Genomic DNA, 15736 nt, shown 5'->3' on the forward strand with positions numbered 1-15736 from the left:
TTCTTATAAAAATTTAGGCATTTCCCTATGTCTTTGATTCCTCCAGTGGAAGGCCAAATCAATTCATATTCTTGTCAGTTTTTAGTGCATTGTCCTCTCTCTATAACTGATACATGTAATGAACTGGACTAGTCCTCTGGATCTTTGTTCCCACCATTTTGTTAAAGAAAGTAGACCAAAACCTGCATCTAAGAGCAGCCTTTAAATTGCTATTGTTGTTTAATTGTTAATGATGACTTCATCGAAAAAACTTAAATTACTTTTATATGTGAATTTTATCTGAAAAGCATAAAGCCTTTATACTAGGTAGGCAGAACCCGCTTGGCATTGAAAACAGTATTTACTTTGTTGCTTTTGAATTTAGTTACACTTACTGTATGATGAATATATAAACGAGCTGGTTGGAGTAATGAAACATTCTGGGGAACTACCAATATACCTAAAACGTCCTCCTTATTTGTAGCCATCAATTTAGGCAATTTTTTTTGGTTAACTATTTAAATAATAGATTATTTAGGTTAAAAGTGACCATTCTATTTAGAACGTGGAATCCTTATACAATGACAACACAAAAAAAGTACTCCAATCCTTATTTTATTTCAACAAGGAAACAAAGTTATAAATAGAACGCTTAACCCTATTTCGACACATATTTCTTTCTCCGGACTGCATTATATTCTTTCTCTTGATCACAGCTACCTGCAGTCGCTGGAAATACTTCTCTAATTGCCATAGCTTATTTCTTCTTCGTCTTTTTTCAACCTGTGATGGGAACTACCAAAAACCTATTTTTGTCCTGTAGTATGGTGATGGGAATTCACATCCAAAAGGATGAAATACTTACGGACATCCTCAGCAGGCTACCGGTGAAATCACTTATTCGTTTCAAGTGTATTTCAGAATCTTAGAATACATTGATCTCTGAACCTTATTTTAAGAAGAAACATCTCGATCATGCCAAGTACGAACCCAATTCCCAAGAAATTCTTTTTTCCCAATGGACCCCTAAGGATAAACGTTATTACTTCTATTGTTCTTCTTTATCCTTGGTTCAACTTGTTAAGGATATCCGGAGATTTGATTGGCCTTCAAATTCTAAACCAGGCGATGGTATAAAAGTCTTTTCTTGTTGCGATGGCTTGTTTCTCATCGGGATTTGGATTATTCCTAATCAGGAAGAGCCTTCAATATTATTGATATGGAACCCCTCCACAGGAGAATCAGTACTACTTCCCCACTCTGAAAACTTAAACTTTATTTGTGATGAATATCAGGAGGAATTTACTTATGGATTGGGATATGACTCTACTACTGATGATTATAAAGTTATTAGGATTGACATGTCTGGGGATGACAGACGCTAATGAAATTCTGGCACTAAAAAGTGGTTCCTGGCGAAAAATTGATCGATCCTCAGGTAGGACAGATAGCTCTTTGCTGTCTATTGGAGAACGTTTGACATCTCTACACGGAGCATTTAATTGGCTTGGTATCTTATCAAGGCTTTCCATGGTTATGTTTAATATTTCAGATGAAATGTATGGAGAGATAGCATTGCCAGAGACGATGTGCTTGCTCCCTTTATATAAAATCAAGGTTGATTTTGATGTGGGCGTATCAGTGTTGGGAGGAAAGCTTTGTGTTTATTACACGGACGAGAGAATTTTTAATTTATGGGTGATGAAAGACTATGGTGTTAAAGAATCTTGGACAAAATTGTTCGTTGTACCAAATAATGGAATTCTACGTATAATACCAGTATATATGTTTTCAGATGGTGAAGTACTGTTCGGCTATGAAGATTGGAGAAAACTAACAAAAATTGAATATAGAATAATATCCGGTGGATCAGTTGGATTAAGCAATCGAATGTGGCCTCTAGATTGTGATGATACTGATGCAGTTACCATTGATAACGATGGTATTGATCAATTTGTCTATACGGAAAGTCTGATCTCTCCGAAATTGGGGCATTAGAGTATGTCGTTGATCGTCTAGATAATAATTATGGCTCTCATTACTTAGTATATTATTCTCTTATGCTAGATCTAGGTACTTTTTTCTTCTTACTACAACATGTTATTCTTATAATTTTATCTACTGCTTTGAAATGTAGTGCCTTTTGAAATTGCTTACCTTCAATTTATATAGTTTAGTTTTGTCATCTATGTATTAATTATGTTAGTTAGTAAACCAAGTTTTCTTCAGGAAGCACATCAGCTCATTTTGTTAGTAACTCGTGCTTTCTACTTCACGAGCAGGGGCGCGGACCCCATCTTATAAGAAGAGGGTTTACTTGAGTCCGCCTCGCTCTAAGTGGATTGTTTGATTTTAGATTAATAGTGTATGCGTCTGAGTGGGCTGTTTGATTTTGGTGAGACAAATAATTAGTACTCATTGAATTGAATTGGCTTTAAGGATTTAAGAGGTACTATATATTAGTACTATGATTTTTTTTTATCTCATATTGTAATTTATCCTATTATAACATGTTACTTTCCATTTATTTTAAATTAATAATCAATATTATTAAATAGAATTACCTGTACTTATCTTTTAAATGATGTGATTATGCAACTATTATTTTATTTATAATGTGAATGCATAGAAATTAAACTCGCCGAAAAACAATAATCTTTCTCTATAATGTGAATGCATAGAAATTAAACTCGTCAAAAATAGACGTTGAACACCCTTTGCATAGCCCACTGGCAAATGTTTCAAAATTTTGAACTCCCTTATTGAATTTTCTAGCTTCGCCACTGCTATCACAGCCCAAATACTCTATAATATGTCTTTGTTCCTGTCACATTACAGGTCAATTTCCTGCATCCAAATTACTCTGATAAAGATCCACGAATATATATAACGTGTACCTACGAAGAGACTGTAGATTTTGCACTAGTCAAGGAAGGCTTGTATTCTTGGCACTTAGCAAATGGCAAGCCGCATTGATCAATTTGCAGCAATAATATTTGTGGTGAAGGAAGACATAAGAGAGTATGTAATTTTGTGTGGAGTTTGTTTCCTAAAAGAGGGGGAAAACACCAAAGTTGGTAGCTCAAATGTCAGTGGAGATCTTTAGACAAAACTGGTGACTTATTCTCTGATAATGTGACTGAACAGCTCCACATCATATGCATGCCAAATCACAATCCAAAAGTGCCCAAATTACAGGCTACATCATTACTCATGGGCATGAAGACATAATATTTCCAAAGAAAACCGTGCACAAGGGTCAATATTGGTCGACTATAATATTACAAGCATCCTGAAATGATTAGAACCTTAATTAAACCCAGTTGTCTTTGTCAACTAAACAACTCTAATTGATCCATCATCCGACCAGCAAAATATTTCGCACTTCTTAAAATGGAAAGGCACATATGGAAGTGTAAGAAAATGAAAATCGTTGATGCTCAAGAAGCATGCCAACCACAAACAGGAAAGCACAAAAAACAAAACTTAGGTATTCAAGTAACCCAGTACAAAATTCTCATAAAAGTGAAGAAAATCTTAGCTTAGAGATCTGCCGAAGAGTTAATCTCAGTCTAATTACCTGCTTGGATGTTGTTACAAAGTGTAAAAGTTAAAACTGGTAAATAAACTGATGTTTGACTAACGAGGAAGAAAAGATAAATCCTGAAGGTTCCGATTGATTCTTGCCGGAATAATGACCAAGACATCTAATTTGTATTCAGCGTTTCTTTTTGCTTGATTTTGAAGGGGTCGCGACCAGGTAGACAAATAGAACCACAATTGAGATCACAGAAACCAAAGAGCCATATTTTGCCATCAACCTCTGTAAACAAGGGGAGATACAAATGAGGCCCTAATTCTTATAACTTTCAAATATTTCCACAAAGCGCATCATATTCATAGAAAAACCATACTGCTTTATGAAGAAGGCAACACGTGGGACATATAAGATACAGAAATTCTAAATTTAACAACACGTCTAACTTAGGGGTGCTCTCAGAGATATATCAAATAGGATAAGTTATCAAACCATGTAGTTCTCATTCTCTCTAAATTCAGATACGCTTTTTCTATATCAGATAATGATTGATAACCTAGAAACTTGTGGAATTCTCCACTTTCTGTACGTAACTTATGCAACAGTAAGCATTATCAAATCTAACACTATTACAGGAAGATGTCATACCTTTGCCTGTGAATATTCACCAAGAGTTTGGGACAATCCATGCAAAAAAGGAAATTCTCTTAGCAAATACAATTAACAGAATATGTGTGCTGTAGTTTGTGCAGCTAGCTAATAGTGTTCAAGCTTACCCAGTCGAACTTCTTCTCCGGAGGCCTATCAGCTAGTATGTCAAGTGGGAGGATTGGAGTTGAGTATGCCTCCTAAAACAAAAACATTATAGATCAATGTCGTCCATATCAAGCATACTAAATAGAACCATACAAGCAAGAATGTGAACCTGTAGAGCAGCCTTTGTGGGAATGCGGAATGTTATAACCGCTGGTGCACCATAAAACACTGTTTTTTTTGTAGCCTCCAACTCAAAGGAATGGGAGAGAGCGGTCCCACTGACATCAGACAGGCAAACCAACATGAGAAAGAGACAAGATAAAGAAATCAAATTGTTAGATGCCACCAATAATATGAGGACTCACGCGTCCAGCCTTTCCCATGACATGGATGTGTTACCAGCGACAATGGTAAATACATCTTGAGACCAGTTGTCATCATAAAGACTCACATCATATGCCGTCCTGAACAAAAAAAGCTTTTTCATGTCAAAGCACATCATTGGTAAATGATTATACAGATAGCATATGACAGATATCTAGAGGTAGATCTCTGGGAACGATTTAGAGTGAAGTCGGTTGCACAAGAAAGGATAAAAAGAATCATGCAAGTCATTTCTAAAAAGTTTGTGAATTCTTAGATTCCTTAACTTTTCACCAAATTGAAGCCAAGGGAATTAGTCTATCCCACAGACGGTTCAGGAATGAGCACAAGGGTTGAATCATGCTGATGTACCGAGAGATTGCTAACAATGTGAAAAGAAAGTAAGAACACCGTATTATTCAAAAGGAAAATACTATTTTGACCAAAAACAATCCTCAGCACTCCTCTAGATGGTTTAATCATGTTGAACATTGTACACAATAATTTTAGAGTCCAAACTATCAGCCTCTTATTATCAATCAAAGTCTGGAACTATAACGTTTAACCCTTCATTTAATTCATCTAGGTGTTAGTTTATCAAGCAAAAGTTTACTCAGCTGTTACCTGCTGGTGACAAGTCAGTGGCATCAGACAAGAATTCCAATCTCAAGCGTTAAGAAGGATCTTACTACAACCATAGATGATAGATAAACAACTATTCTAAACTAGCTGATATTCCAATCTCAAGCGTTAAGAAGGATCTTACCACAACCATAGATGATAGATAAACAACTATTCTACAACCAAGAATTCTAAACTGCTGGTGTTAGTTTATCAAGCATTATAAAGTTTACTCAGCTGTTACCTGCTGGTGACAAGACAGTGGCATCAGACAAGAATTCCAATCTCAAGCGTTAAGAAGGATCTTACTACAACCATAGATGATAGATAAACAACTATTCTAAACTAGCTGATATTCCAATCTCAAGCGTTAAGAAGGATCTTACTACAACCATAGATGATAGATAAACTACTATTCTACAACCAAGAATTCTAAACTGCTGGTGTTAGTTTATCAAGCATTATAAAGTTTACTCAGCTGTTACCTGCTGGTGACAAGTCAGTGGCATCAGACAAGAATTCCAATCTCAAGCGTTAAGAAGGATCTTACTACAACCATAGATGATAGATAAACAACTATTCTAAACTAGCTGATATTCCAATCTCAAGCGTTAAGAAGGATCTTACTACAACCATAGATGATAGATAAACAACTATTCTACAACCAAGAATTCTAAACTGCTGGTGTTAGAGTATCAAGCATTATAAAGTTTACTCAGCTGTTACCTGCTGGTGACAAGTCAGTGGCATCAGACAAGAATTCCAATCTCAAGCGCTAAGAAGGATCTTACTACAACCATAGATGATAGATAAACAACTATTCTAAACTGCAAATATAGGATGATAATAGACACAAAATTAAAGATGAAAGCTAATGTAAAGTGTGTTTATATCTTTTACTCTTTCTATTCCTGGCGATATACAAATAAAATGTTTAATTATTGAGGATGGGAGGTAAAGTCAAAAAGGGATTCCAATCTCTTCATTTGTAGTTTATTTGCTCATATTCCACGGATGCTTCACCTTCAAGAAGCAATAGAAAATTTTTCCGATCAAAAAATAAATAAAAGGAAAACAATAAAAGATCTAATAGGGATTTCAATAAGAAAGGAATCTGATTTCCTGATCTGAAATTGCGAGTCCCAATTAGGTAACAGTGATAGAAAAAGAAAAAAACAAGTAAGAAAGAACATAAACTGATTACATTTAATAACCCAACAAAACAATCAGATCGAGAGAATTCGCACTCCTATTTGGAAATGAGACAAAAGAAAACTGAGATTATGCTAGCATGCAGCATATAACTTTTTTCCTTACCAATTGAGCAAACTATTGTTGTATTTATCAGCTTTGACTCCATAAATACGCCTCTTACTAGTATAATCAATGCGAATTACTTTGGATTATCTGTCTAATCATTTTCCTATTATGGAAACAGTATACGAGCTCAGATAATAAAAAAATTACGCATAACATAACTATTTACCCAACCAACGCGCGGATCCAAACAACAGAATCTTCAAGGAAAGCAATTAATAGACATGCATATTTATTTAGCAAAGCATCGATGAAAGAAAAGCTTAAAAAAGGAAGTACAGGATCTGATTAAAAAAAAAAGGAGAGGGACAGAAGACATACGCAGATCCTTGATTGTAGATGTCGATGGAGACGGAGAGACGTTCGACGCCGGATTTGAGGCGAGTAAGAGCCACCTTCTTGTGTGCGACGATGAATGGCCCGTCGGTGTCGGCGGCGATGGTCCACGAGAAACATAATACAGCTAAGACCGTAGCTAAAAGGAACTTCCTCGTCCAATCCGCCATGTTTACAATCAGCTGCAGATTCAGATTCAGATACAAATGATAAAAAGAGTCTTCAGCTAAGGGTCTTTGCATTTGGCATCGGAGATGGGCCACATGTCCGACTGTCATTGGTCTAGTTGCTCCCGATGACGTTGCTCTAAACTGGACTGAGCCTACACTGACATGGGTTAAATTAGCAATGTTGGATTAAGCCCAAGTTTAAAGTCGGCCTTGTATTGAATTTGGACTCCTACAAATAGCCTGTTTTAACATTGCTCTTTAGGGTGCAGCCACTTTTTGCAAGGGGCCGCCACTTGAACAAAATCAGTCCCTAGGACCTGTAGTTGGACTCCACTCAGAATTGATTCAGGTCTGGAGCCTTTTTAATAGAAAAATATTAGCTGGGATGACCCTTTTTTGGGTATGTTATGAGTTTTTAGTCACTAATTAAAATGTAATAGGAAAATAAATACTCTTTTGACATCAAAAAATATTTTGACAAAAATACCCCTAACTAGACAATAGGGGTGGGCGTCGGCCGGTTCGATTCGGTTTTTATGAAGTTCGGTTCGTTTTGTTCTGTTTTTCGGTTTTCTATTTGGTGCAACAATAACCGAACCAAAATTAGTTCGGTTTCTTCGGTTTTTGCTAATTCGGTTCGGTCGATTTTCGGTTCAATTCGGTCGGTTTAGTCTTGTCATATTGAGCTTTTAAAATGGACTTTTTTTACTAAAAAATATGACTAATTTCATATTTTAGCGCAACTAAAACTCGAAAACACGATACTTATAATATGATTAGCCAAATCATTTAGTTGATGTAGCAAATATAAATTTATTTGATAAATATTACTTACAATATAATTATCTCGTAGAGAGGTAGACAATCATCTAGAAGCATAATCTAAGCAAGTTCAAATCCCAAAGGTGTGTAGCTTCCATTACAACATCTTTGGCTGATGAGCAAGAAAAAAAATGAGGAATATGCACATTGGCAAATTCACTCGAGCTGTTGTAGAAAGGTGCTTTAAGAAGATTGTGGAAAGAACTATTTAGTACAAATACTTTGTTGCTACTTATTTTCTGAGGTGGACTTGGATTTTAGCTAATTAGATAACGTTTGGAAAAAAGTTCAAAAAGAGTGTGTATAAGTTAGAACATTTGTTTAGACCGTTAAGCGCTTTTGACGATTTTGTGTGTATTTTATGAGTGAAGGACAAGACTTTTGAAAAAATTGTTTAAAAATCACCCGCTAATCACAACTTCAAGAAAATAACTATAAAGAACGTTTGTTCCAAAAACTTCTAGAAAGTTTTGGACAAACGCTTTGCAACACTTTTTCTTGCAAGTTTTGGGGAAAAAATGCAAAAGAAAAATGTCAATCTCAACATCAAGGCTGGTGGAGCCATACCCTCTATGAAACTTCGATTTTTCAGTTTAACCGAAAATCGAAGTTGCAAAATCGAGCACCGAACCGAATATTGAAATTATAAAAAATATAAATCGCAAACCAACCGAATAAGTCAAAAAATCGAAACTGAATAAACTGAAGTTTACGGTTCGGTCGATTTTTTGGTTCGGTCGGTATTATGCCCAACCCTACTAGATCATAGAAAAAAATCCTGCAACAACTACTGAAAATTGGAGATTGCTCAGTAACAAGTACTGGAGTTTGAGATGTGTAGTCAGAACTACGGTAACAACTGGGTGAACGACACAATTACCCATAAAATAGAACTATTTACCCTTACTTACCCATTTACTTTTCTACCCATTAAATTAATTATCTTTATGTAATGACCCATCCGGTCATTTTAACTTTTAGAATCCCGTTCCCTAAAATAAAACTTCTCGTAGGTGCTTGTAATGATTTATGACTTGCGGAGATGGTTGGTTCGGGATTTGGAAGTGTTTGGGGTGAAACCGGAACACTTGGTTCCTTAAGTTGGCCTTAAAGTGCTAAGTTTGACTTCGGTCAATATTTTGAGAAAACGACCCCGGAATAGAATTTTGATGATTCCGACAGCTCCGTAAGGTGATTTTGGACTTAGGAGCTTGTTCGGAATTTTATTTGAAAGTCCGTAGCTAAATTAGGCTTGAAATGGCTAAAAACAAGAATTTAAGTTTGGAAATTTGACCGATGAGTTGACTTTTTGATACTAGAGTCGGAATCCAGTTCCGAAAATTTTTATAGCTCCGTTATGTAATTTATGACTTGTGTGTAAAATTTGAGGTCAATCGGAGTTAATTTGATAGGCTCCGACATCGAATGTAGAAGTTAAAAACTCTTAGTTTCATTAATATTGAATTGGGGTATGATTCATGGTTTTAGCGTTGTTTGATTTGATTTAGAGGTTCGACTAAGTTCGTATGATATTTTAGGACTTGTTGGTATATTTGGTTGAGGTCCCGAGGGCCTCGGGTGAGTTTCGGATGGTTAACGGATCAAAAGTTGGACTTAAAAAGCTGCTGCAATTTTCCTTTCTGCTGTATATTCTGGGATGTGATCTAGCCCCAGATCGAACCCAGATATCGAGCCCACGATCGAGGCCTGAGTCGAAGCCATGACCAGCTCAGTATCGAAGCCACGATCGAAGGCAAGGCTCGAGGGCCATGATCGAAGGCAAGGCTCGAGGGACAGGATCAAGACCCAAAATCGAACTTGATCGAGGCCATGACCATGTCCCAGGCTCGAGGCCTGATCGAGGCCATGATTGAGCTCCCATGATCGAGCTCCCAAGATCGAGCTCCTTGATCGATCTCCCAAGATCGAGCTCCCGAGATCGAGCTCCTTGATTGAACTAGACAGAATCGAGGCCATGACCAGCTCCCAAGATCAAGCTCCCAATATCGAGCACCCATGATCGAGCTCCCAAGATCGAGCTCCTTGATCGAGCTCCCAAGATCGACCTCCCTGAGATCGAGCTCCTTGATCGAACTGGACAGAGTTGTAAATTATAAAAACAGAGGACATTCGTCCCATTTGCCATTTTTGACGAACTTGAGCTTGAGCATAAGCGACTTTTGACAGATTTTCAAGGGAAAAATATTGTGGTAAGTGATTCTAACTCAAATTTGGTTCACATATACAAGTATATCATTATTTTCACCATAAATTAGTGTTTTGAGATTTAAATTTGGGAAATTTTTAGAAATCTTATAGAAACGAATTTTTGAGATTTCGGTATCGATTTAGAGTCGGATTTGAGTGAAACTGATATGGATGGACTCGTAATTGAATGGGTTGTCAGATTTCGTAACTTTTGCCAGATTCCGAGATGTGGGCTCCACAGATGAATTTTTAATTAATTTTGAGATTTTTATTAAAAATGTAGTATTTCCTTATAGAATTGATTCCTATAATTTTTAGTGATTGTATCGAATTATTTTGGCTAGATTCGAGCCAGACAGAGTTGGATAATCGTGGAAAAGGCCTTATAGTGGATTGAATTGGAGCAAGACGAGGTAAGTCTCTTATCTAATCTTGTGAGGGGAAAATTACCTCATAGGTGATTAAAATTAAATAATTATTGCTAATTGTGGGGGGCTACGTACGCACGAGGTGACGAGAGTCCGTGCGTAGCTACTATTAGTGCTAAATTTCGGGTAGTTTAGGACTCAAAGCATGCCTTACTTGTGTAAATTATATTCTTTGATTAATTAATATTAATTGATATCTATATGAATATATTGTGAATTGTTAGATAAAGATATTAAAGGATGGAAATCTCATAGGCTTGATTTTCTGTTTAAATCAATTAATTGTTAAAAGAAATTGTTCTCCTCCCGAATTTATCTTATAATAAATATACTCTCCTTCCGGAGGCACATAAGAAAATGTCCTCCTTTCTTGTGGAGCGGCTCGAATGCCTCGGCAGGATAGATGCATCTATGGATCGCGTCGCACGTCCCTCGGTAGTGTACACGACACTCTGGATCGGGTCGTACGTCCTCGGCAGAAATCGTGCTTAATAATAATAATTACACGATACTTTAATAATTTATTTCAGCTTGTGAAGCTAATTAATAAATTGGAAAATTCTTGGAATTTAATGAGTTATTATTCTTGCTTGTTTAGGAATTAATTGTTACTCCTGTAAATGAGATTTAATTGATACATTAGAATTTATTTGAATTGAAGAATTTAATTAATATATTGAGAATTGTTACATTTGAAGGAATTCGATTATTTCTGTCAATTAAATAAATTATTGTAAATTCTGTAAATCATGCTGATTTAAATATCCTAGTTTTATTTCAGTTATTATTATTGATCCATAGTGAGTGTCTAAGTCGGCCATCTCGTCTCTACCACTTCGAGATTAGGCTTGATACTTACTGGGTACATGTTGTTTACGTACTCATACTACACTTGTTGCACTTTTTGTGCAGGATCTGAGACAGGTACCAGTGGAGGACCTATCATCACATACCCACGTCATCCCGAGGCATAGTGGTGAGCTGCCTTTCTGAGCCGTTCTGCGGCTACCGGTGTCTCTTCTTATATTTACATTCTGTCTATTTCAGTTCAGACAGTATTTGGAGTTTTGTATAATCTACTAGATGCTCATTCACTTGTGACACCAGGTCTTGGCACACACATTGGTAGAGTTTGTGTTTATATTTTTTTGGTTTTAAATTTTATCAATGTATGCTTAATTTATTAGTTGGCTTGCCTAGCTGTAGTGTTGGGCGCCATCACGACCTACAGGTGAAATTGGGTTGTGACAACATAGTATCATAGCACTAGGTTCACGTAGGTCTCACAAGTTATGAGCAGACCTAATAGAGTCTTGCGGATTGGTACAGAGACGTCTGTACTTATCTTCGAGAGGTTATAGGGTGTTAGAAAATTACCTTTCTTCACATTCCAGCGTGCAATTAATGTAGCACTAAAAATCCTTCTCTTATTCTCTCACAGATGGTGAGAACACGTTCTAATGAGATTCCAGACCAGGGAAGAGCTACTCCCCCAGTCGCTAAAGGCCGAGGCAGAGGCCGAGGGAGGGCTCCAGGCCGTGGTAGAGGGCGAGGATGTCCCATGACTGTTCCAGTTATGCCGCCAGTGGATCCAGCAGAGAATCCCATTATTGAAGAGCACGGTGAGGTGCCTGTGGCAGAGCCAGCTCCGGTGGACTTCACATCTGCACCGGGATTTCAGGATGTCATGGGTCGTATGCTGCGATTCATGGACAATATGACTCAGGCCGGTTTATTTCTGGCAGACCCAGCCACATCTCAGGCGGGTGGGGGAGCACAGACCCCTACCACGCAGGCTCATGGACATGCAGCTGCTGTATATCAGACCCAGGGTGCATTACCCGTGGGTGGAGTCCAGCCAGTGGCAGCAGCTACACCTGAGCCCAGGCCGGTTGTAGCCGCCGATCCTCAGAAACTATTGGACAGATGGACTAGACTACATCCTCCTGTCTTCGGGGGTGAGCAACATGAGGATCCACAGGATTTCATTGATCGTTGCAAGGATAGACTGTACATCATGAGGATATTGGAATCTCATGGGGTTGATTTCGCTACTTTTCAGCTAGAGGGTAGAGCCCGTAGATGGTGGAAGTCTTATGCTCTTGGCAGACCAGCAGATTCTCCTCCCATGACTTGGGACAGGTTCACCCGTATCTTCTTGGACAGGTATATTCCACCCTCCCAGAGGGAAGAGTTGCAGTTTCAGTTTGAGCAGCTCCAGCAGGGTCAGATGTCAGTGAATGATTATGAAGCGAGGTTTTCCGAATTATCTCGCCATGCACTAATGATACTCCCTACTGAGGCGGAGAGAGTGCAAAGGTTTGTAGCCGGTTTACATACTGGTATTCAGGCCACTATGGCTCGAGATGTTGAGATGGGTACTTCTTATGAGTGAGTTGTGGAGATAGCCCGGAGGATTGACGGTGTACGTTAGCGGAGCCGAGAGCAGATTATGAGAGATAAGCGGTTCAGGTACTCTGGAGAGTTCAGAGGTGCTCCGTCTGGGGGCAGAGGTCAGTTCGTGAAGGGACAGTCCAGCAGACCCCCATATCCAGCACCACCACCTCCTCGAGGTGCTCCAGTGTGACCTTATCTCAGTGCTATCCCAGAGAGTTCTTACCGCCCACCAGCTATTCAGGGTCCTCCCAGTGGGTATTCACGTCCCCAGGGCCAGACACTTAGTCAGCAGCCCATCGCACCGAAGAGTTGTTACGAGTGCGGGGATCCCAGTCACATGTGGAGGTTTTGCCCCAGGCTTCGGGATAGACCATTACAGCAGGGTCAGCAGCCTATGCTTACCGGACCAGTTGCTCCACCAGTAGTCCGACTACCCAGAGGTGGAGGACAGGTGGGTAGGGGCCGTCCTAGAGGTGGAGGTCAGCCAGGCGGAGGCCAGACAGTTGGCGCTCCAGCTCGGTTCTATGCTTTTCAGGCTAGACCAGATGCAGAGGCCTCAGATGCCGTGATTACAGGTATTATTTCTGTTTGCGGCAAAGATGCCTCAGTATTATTTGATCCAGGATCTACGTATTCATATGTGTCATCTCTATTTGCTCCATTCCTGGGTGTTTCTCGTGAGTCCTTGAGTACTCATGTTTATGTGTCAACTCTTGTGGGCGATTCTGTTGTTGTGAATCGGATCTACCGGTCCTGTATTATTACATTCTATGGTTATGAAACTAGAGCAAATCTCCTATTTGCAGGTATGGACTGGTTTTCTCCATATCATGCTAATCTAGATTGTCATGCCAAGACTGTTACCTTGGCTATTCCAGCATTTCCTAAGCTGGAGTGGAAGGGTTCGCCTATTAGTTCATTTAATCGAGTTATTTCCTTTATAAAGGCTCAACACATGGTTGAGAAGGGTTGTTTGGCTTATCTAGCCTATGTTCGGGATACTACTGCAGAGACTCCGGCTATTGATTCAGTGTCTGTAGTTCGGGAGTTCCCCGATGTATTTCCATCAGATCTTCCAGGTATGCCACCTGATCATGATATTGATTTCTGTATTGACTTGGCTTCAGATACCCACCCTATATCTATCCCACCATATCGCATGGCTCCAAAAGAATTGAAAGAATTGAAAGAACAGCTTGAAGAGTTACTAGCCAAAGGGGTCGTCAGACTGAGTGTATCGCCTTGGGGTGCACCAGTATTATTTGTGAAAAAGAAGGATGGAACAATGCGGATGTGTATTGATTATCGCCAATTGAACAAAGTCACTATTAAGAACAAGTACCCATTGCCGCATATTGATGATCTATTTGACCAGTTGTAGGGTGCTAGGGTATTCTCTAAGATCGACTTGAGGTCGGGGTACCATCAGTTGAAGATTCGGGATTCGGATGTTCCGAAGACTACTTTTCGGACTAGATATGGTCATTATGAGTTTTTGGTGATGTCCTTCGGTTTAACTAATGCCCCGACAACGTTTATGGATCTGATGAATAGGGCATTCATGCCATATATTGATTCGTTTGTCATTGTCTTCATTGATGACATATTAATCTATTCGCGTAGTAAGGAGGAACATGAGCAGCATATGAGAGTAGTGCTTCAGACATTACGGGAACAAAAGCTATATGCTAAGTTCTCTAAATGTGAGTTTTGGCTAGAGTCTGTAGCATTTTTGGGACATATTGTATCGGGCGAAGGTATTAAAGTTGATCCCAAAAAGATTGAGGCAGTTCAAAATTGGCATCGTCCCATTTCGGCGACTGAGATAAGGAGTTTTCTGGGTTTAGCAGGTTATTATCGTCAGTTCGTGGAAGGTTTTTCATCTATTGCAGCACCTTTGACCAAATTAACACAGAAGGGTGTTCAGTTCCGATGGTCCGATGATTATGAGTCAAGCTTTCAGAAGCTTAAGACAACACTGACTACAGCACCCGTGTTAGTGTTACCATCTGGTTTAGGAATATATACAGTGTATTATGACGCGTCACGCGTTGGCTTGGGTTGTGTGTTGATGCAGTAAAGGTGAGTTATTGCATATGCTTCACGTCAGCTGAAGCCCCACGAGAAGAATTATCCAGCACATGATTTGGAGTTAGCTGCGATTGTTCACGCTCTAAAGATTTGGAGGTATTATCTTTATGGGGTGTCTTGTGAAGTTTACACTGATCGTCGCAGTTTGCAGGATTTGTTCAAGCAGAGGGATCTAAATTTGAGGCAGCGCAGATGGCTGGAGTTACTAAAAGATTATGATATTACTATCTTGTATCATCTGGGCAAAGCAAATGTGGTTGCAGATGCCTTGAGCAGGAAGGCGGAGAGTATGGGTAGTTTGGCTTTCATTTCAGCAGAGGAAAGGCCATTAGCCTCAGATATTCAGTCCTTGGCTAACAAACTTGTGAGGATGGATATTTCAGAGCCCAGCCGAGTTCTTGCATGTATGGTGGCCCAATCTTCACTATTTGAGCAGATCAAGGTTCGCCAGTATGATGACCCATACTTGATGGTTCTTCGTGAAACGGTACTACGAGGTGGTGCCAAGGAAGTTACTATTAGAGCGGATAATGTTCTGCGACTCCAGGATCGTCTATGTGTTCATAATATGGATGGACTGAGGAAAAAGATCCTGGAAGAGACACACAGTTCTCGGTATTCTATTCATCCAGGTGCTACTAAGATGTATCGTGACTTGAGGCAACATTATTGGTGGCGACGAATGAAAAAGGACATAGTTGAGTATGTAT

General features: G+C 39.0%; 1 protein-coding gene and 1 pseudogene across 1 annotated transcript; one reads left to right on the plus strand and one right to left on the minus strand.

The window, feature by feature from the left end:
- Window positions 1–513: 513 nt before the first annotated feature.
- On the plus strand, window positions 514–2253 carry LOC107801580 (F-box protein CPR1-like; annotated as a pseudogene).
- A 1140-nt stretch (window positions 2254–3393) lies between these two features.
- Window positions 3394–7203, minus strand: LOC107801583 (uncharacterized). The gene is made up of 6 exons (XM_016624929.2): window positions 6896–7203; window positions 4639–4737; window positions 4443–4551; window positions 4294–4365; window positions 4166–4171; window positions 3394–3802 (listed from the first exon to the last, which is right to left on the minus strand). Exons 1-6 carry the CDS (start codon window positions 7186–7188, stop codon window positions 3698–3700), a joined length of 684 nt encoding a protein of 227 aa, XP_016480415.2. The 5' UTR covers window positions 7189–7203; the 3' UTR covers window positions 3394–3697.
- Between the last annotated feature and the right edge of the window lie 8533 nt (window positions 7204–15736).

This window comes from Nicotiana tabacum, chromosome 17 (assembly GCF_000715075.1).
Source record: "Nicotiana tabacum cultivar K326 chromosome 17, ASM71507v2, whole genome shotgun sequence".
Taxonomy (NCBI): Eukaryota; Viridiplantae; Streptophyta; class Magnoliopsida; order Solanales; family Solanaceae; genus Nicotiana; species Nicotiana tabacum.

Excerpts from the sequence above, each read along its gene's own strand:
- LOC107801583 (XM_016624929.2), bottom strand. The coding sequence starts at position 7,188 with ATGACAGTCGGACATGTGGCCCATCTCCGATGCCAAATGCAAAGACCC. Across the intron at positions 4,738-6,895 it reads ATCTACAATCAAGGATCTGC|GACGGCATATGATGTGAGTC; the intron begins GTATGTCTTCTG and ends TTTTTTGTTCAG. Across the intron at positions 4,366-4,442 it reads CCACAAAGGCTGCTCTACAG|GAGGCATACTCAACTCCAAT; the intron begins GTTCACATTCTT and ends TTTTTGTTTTAG.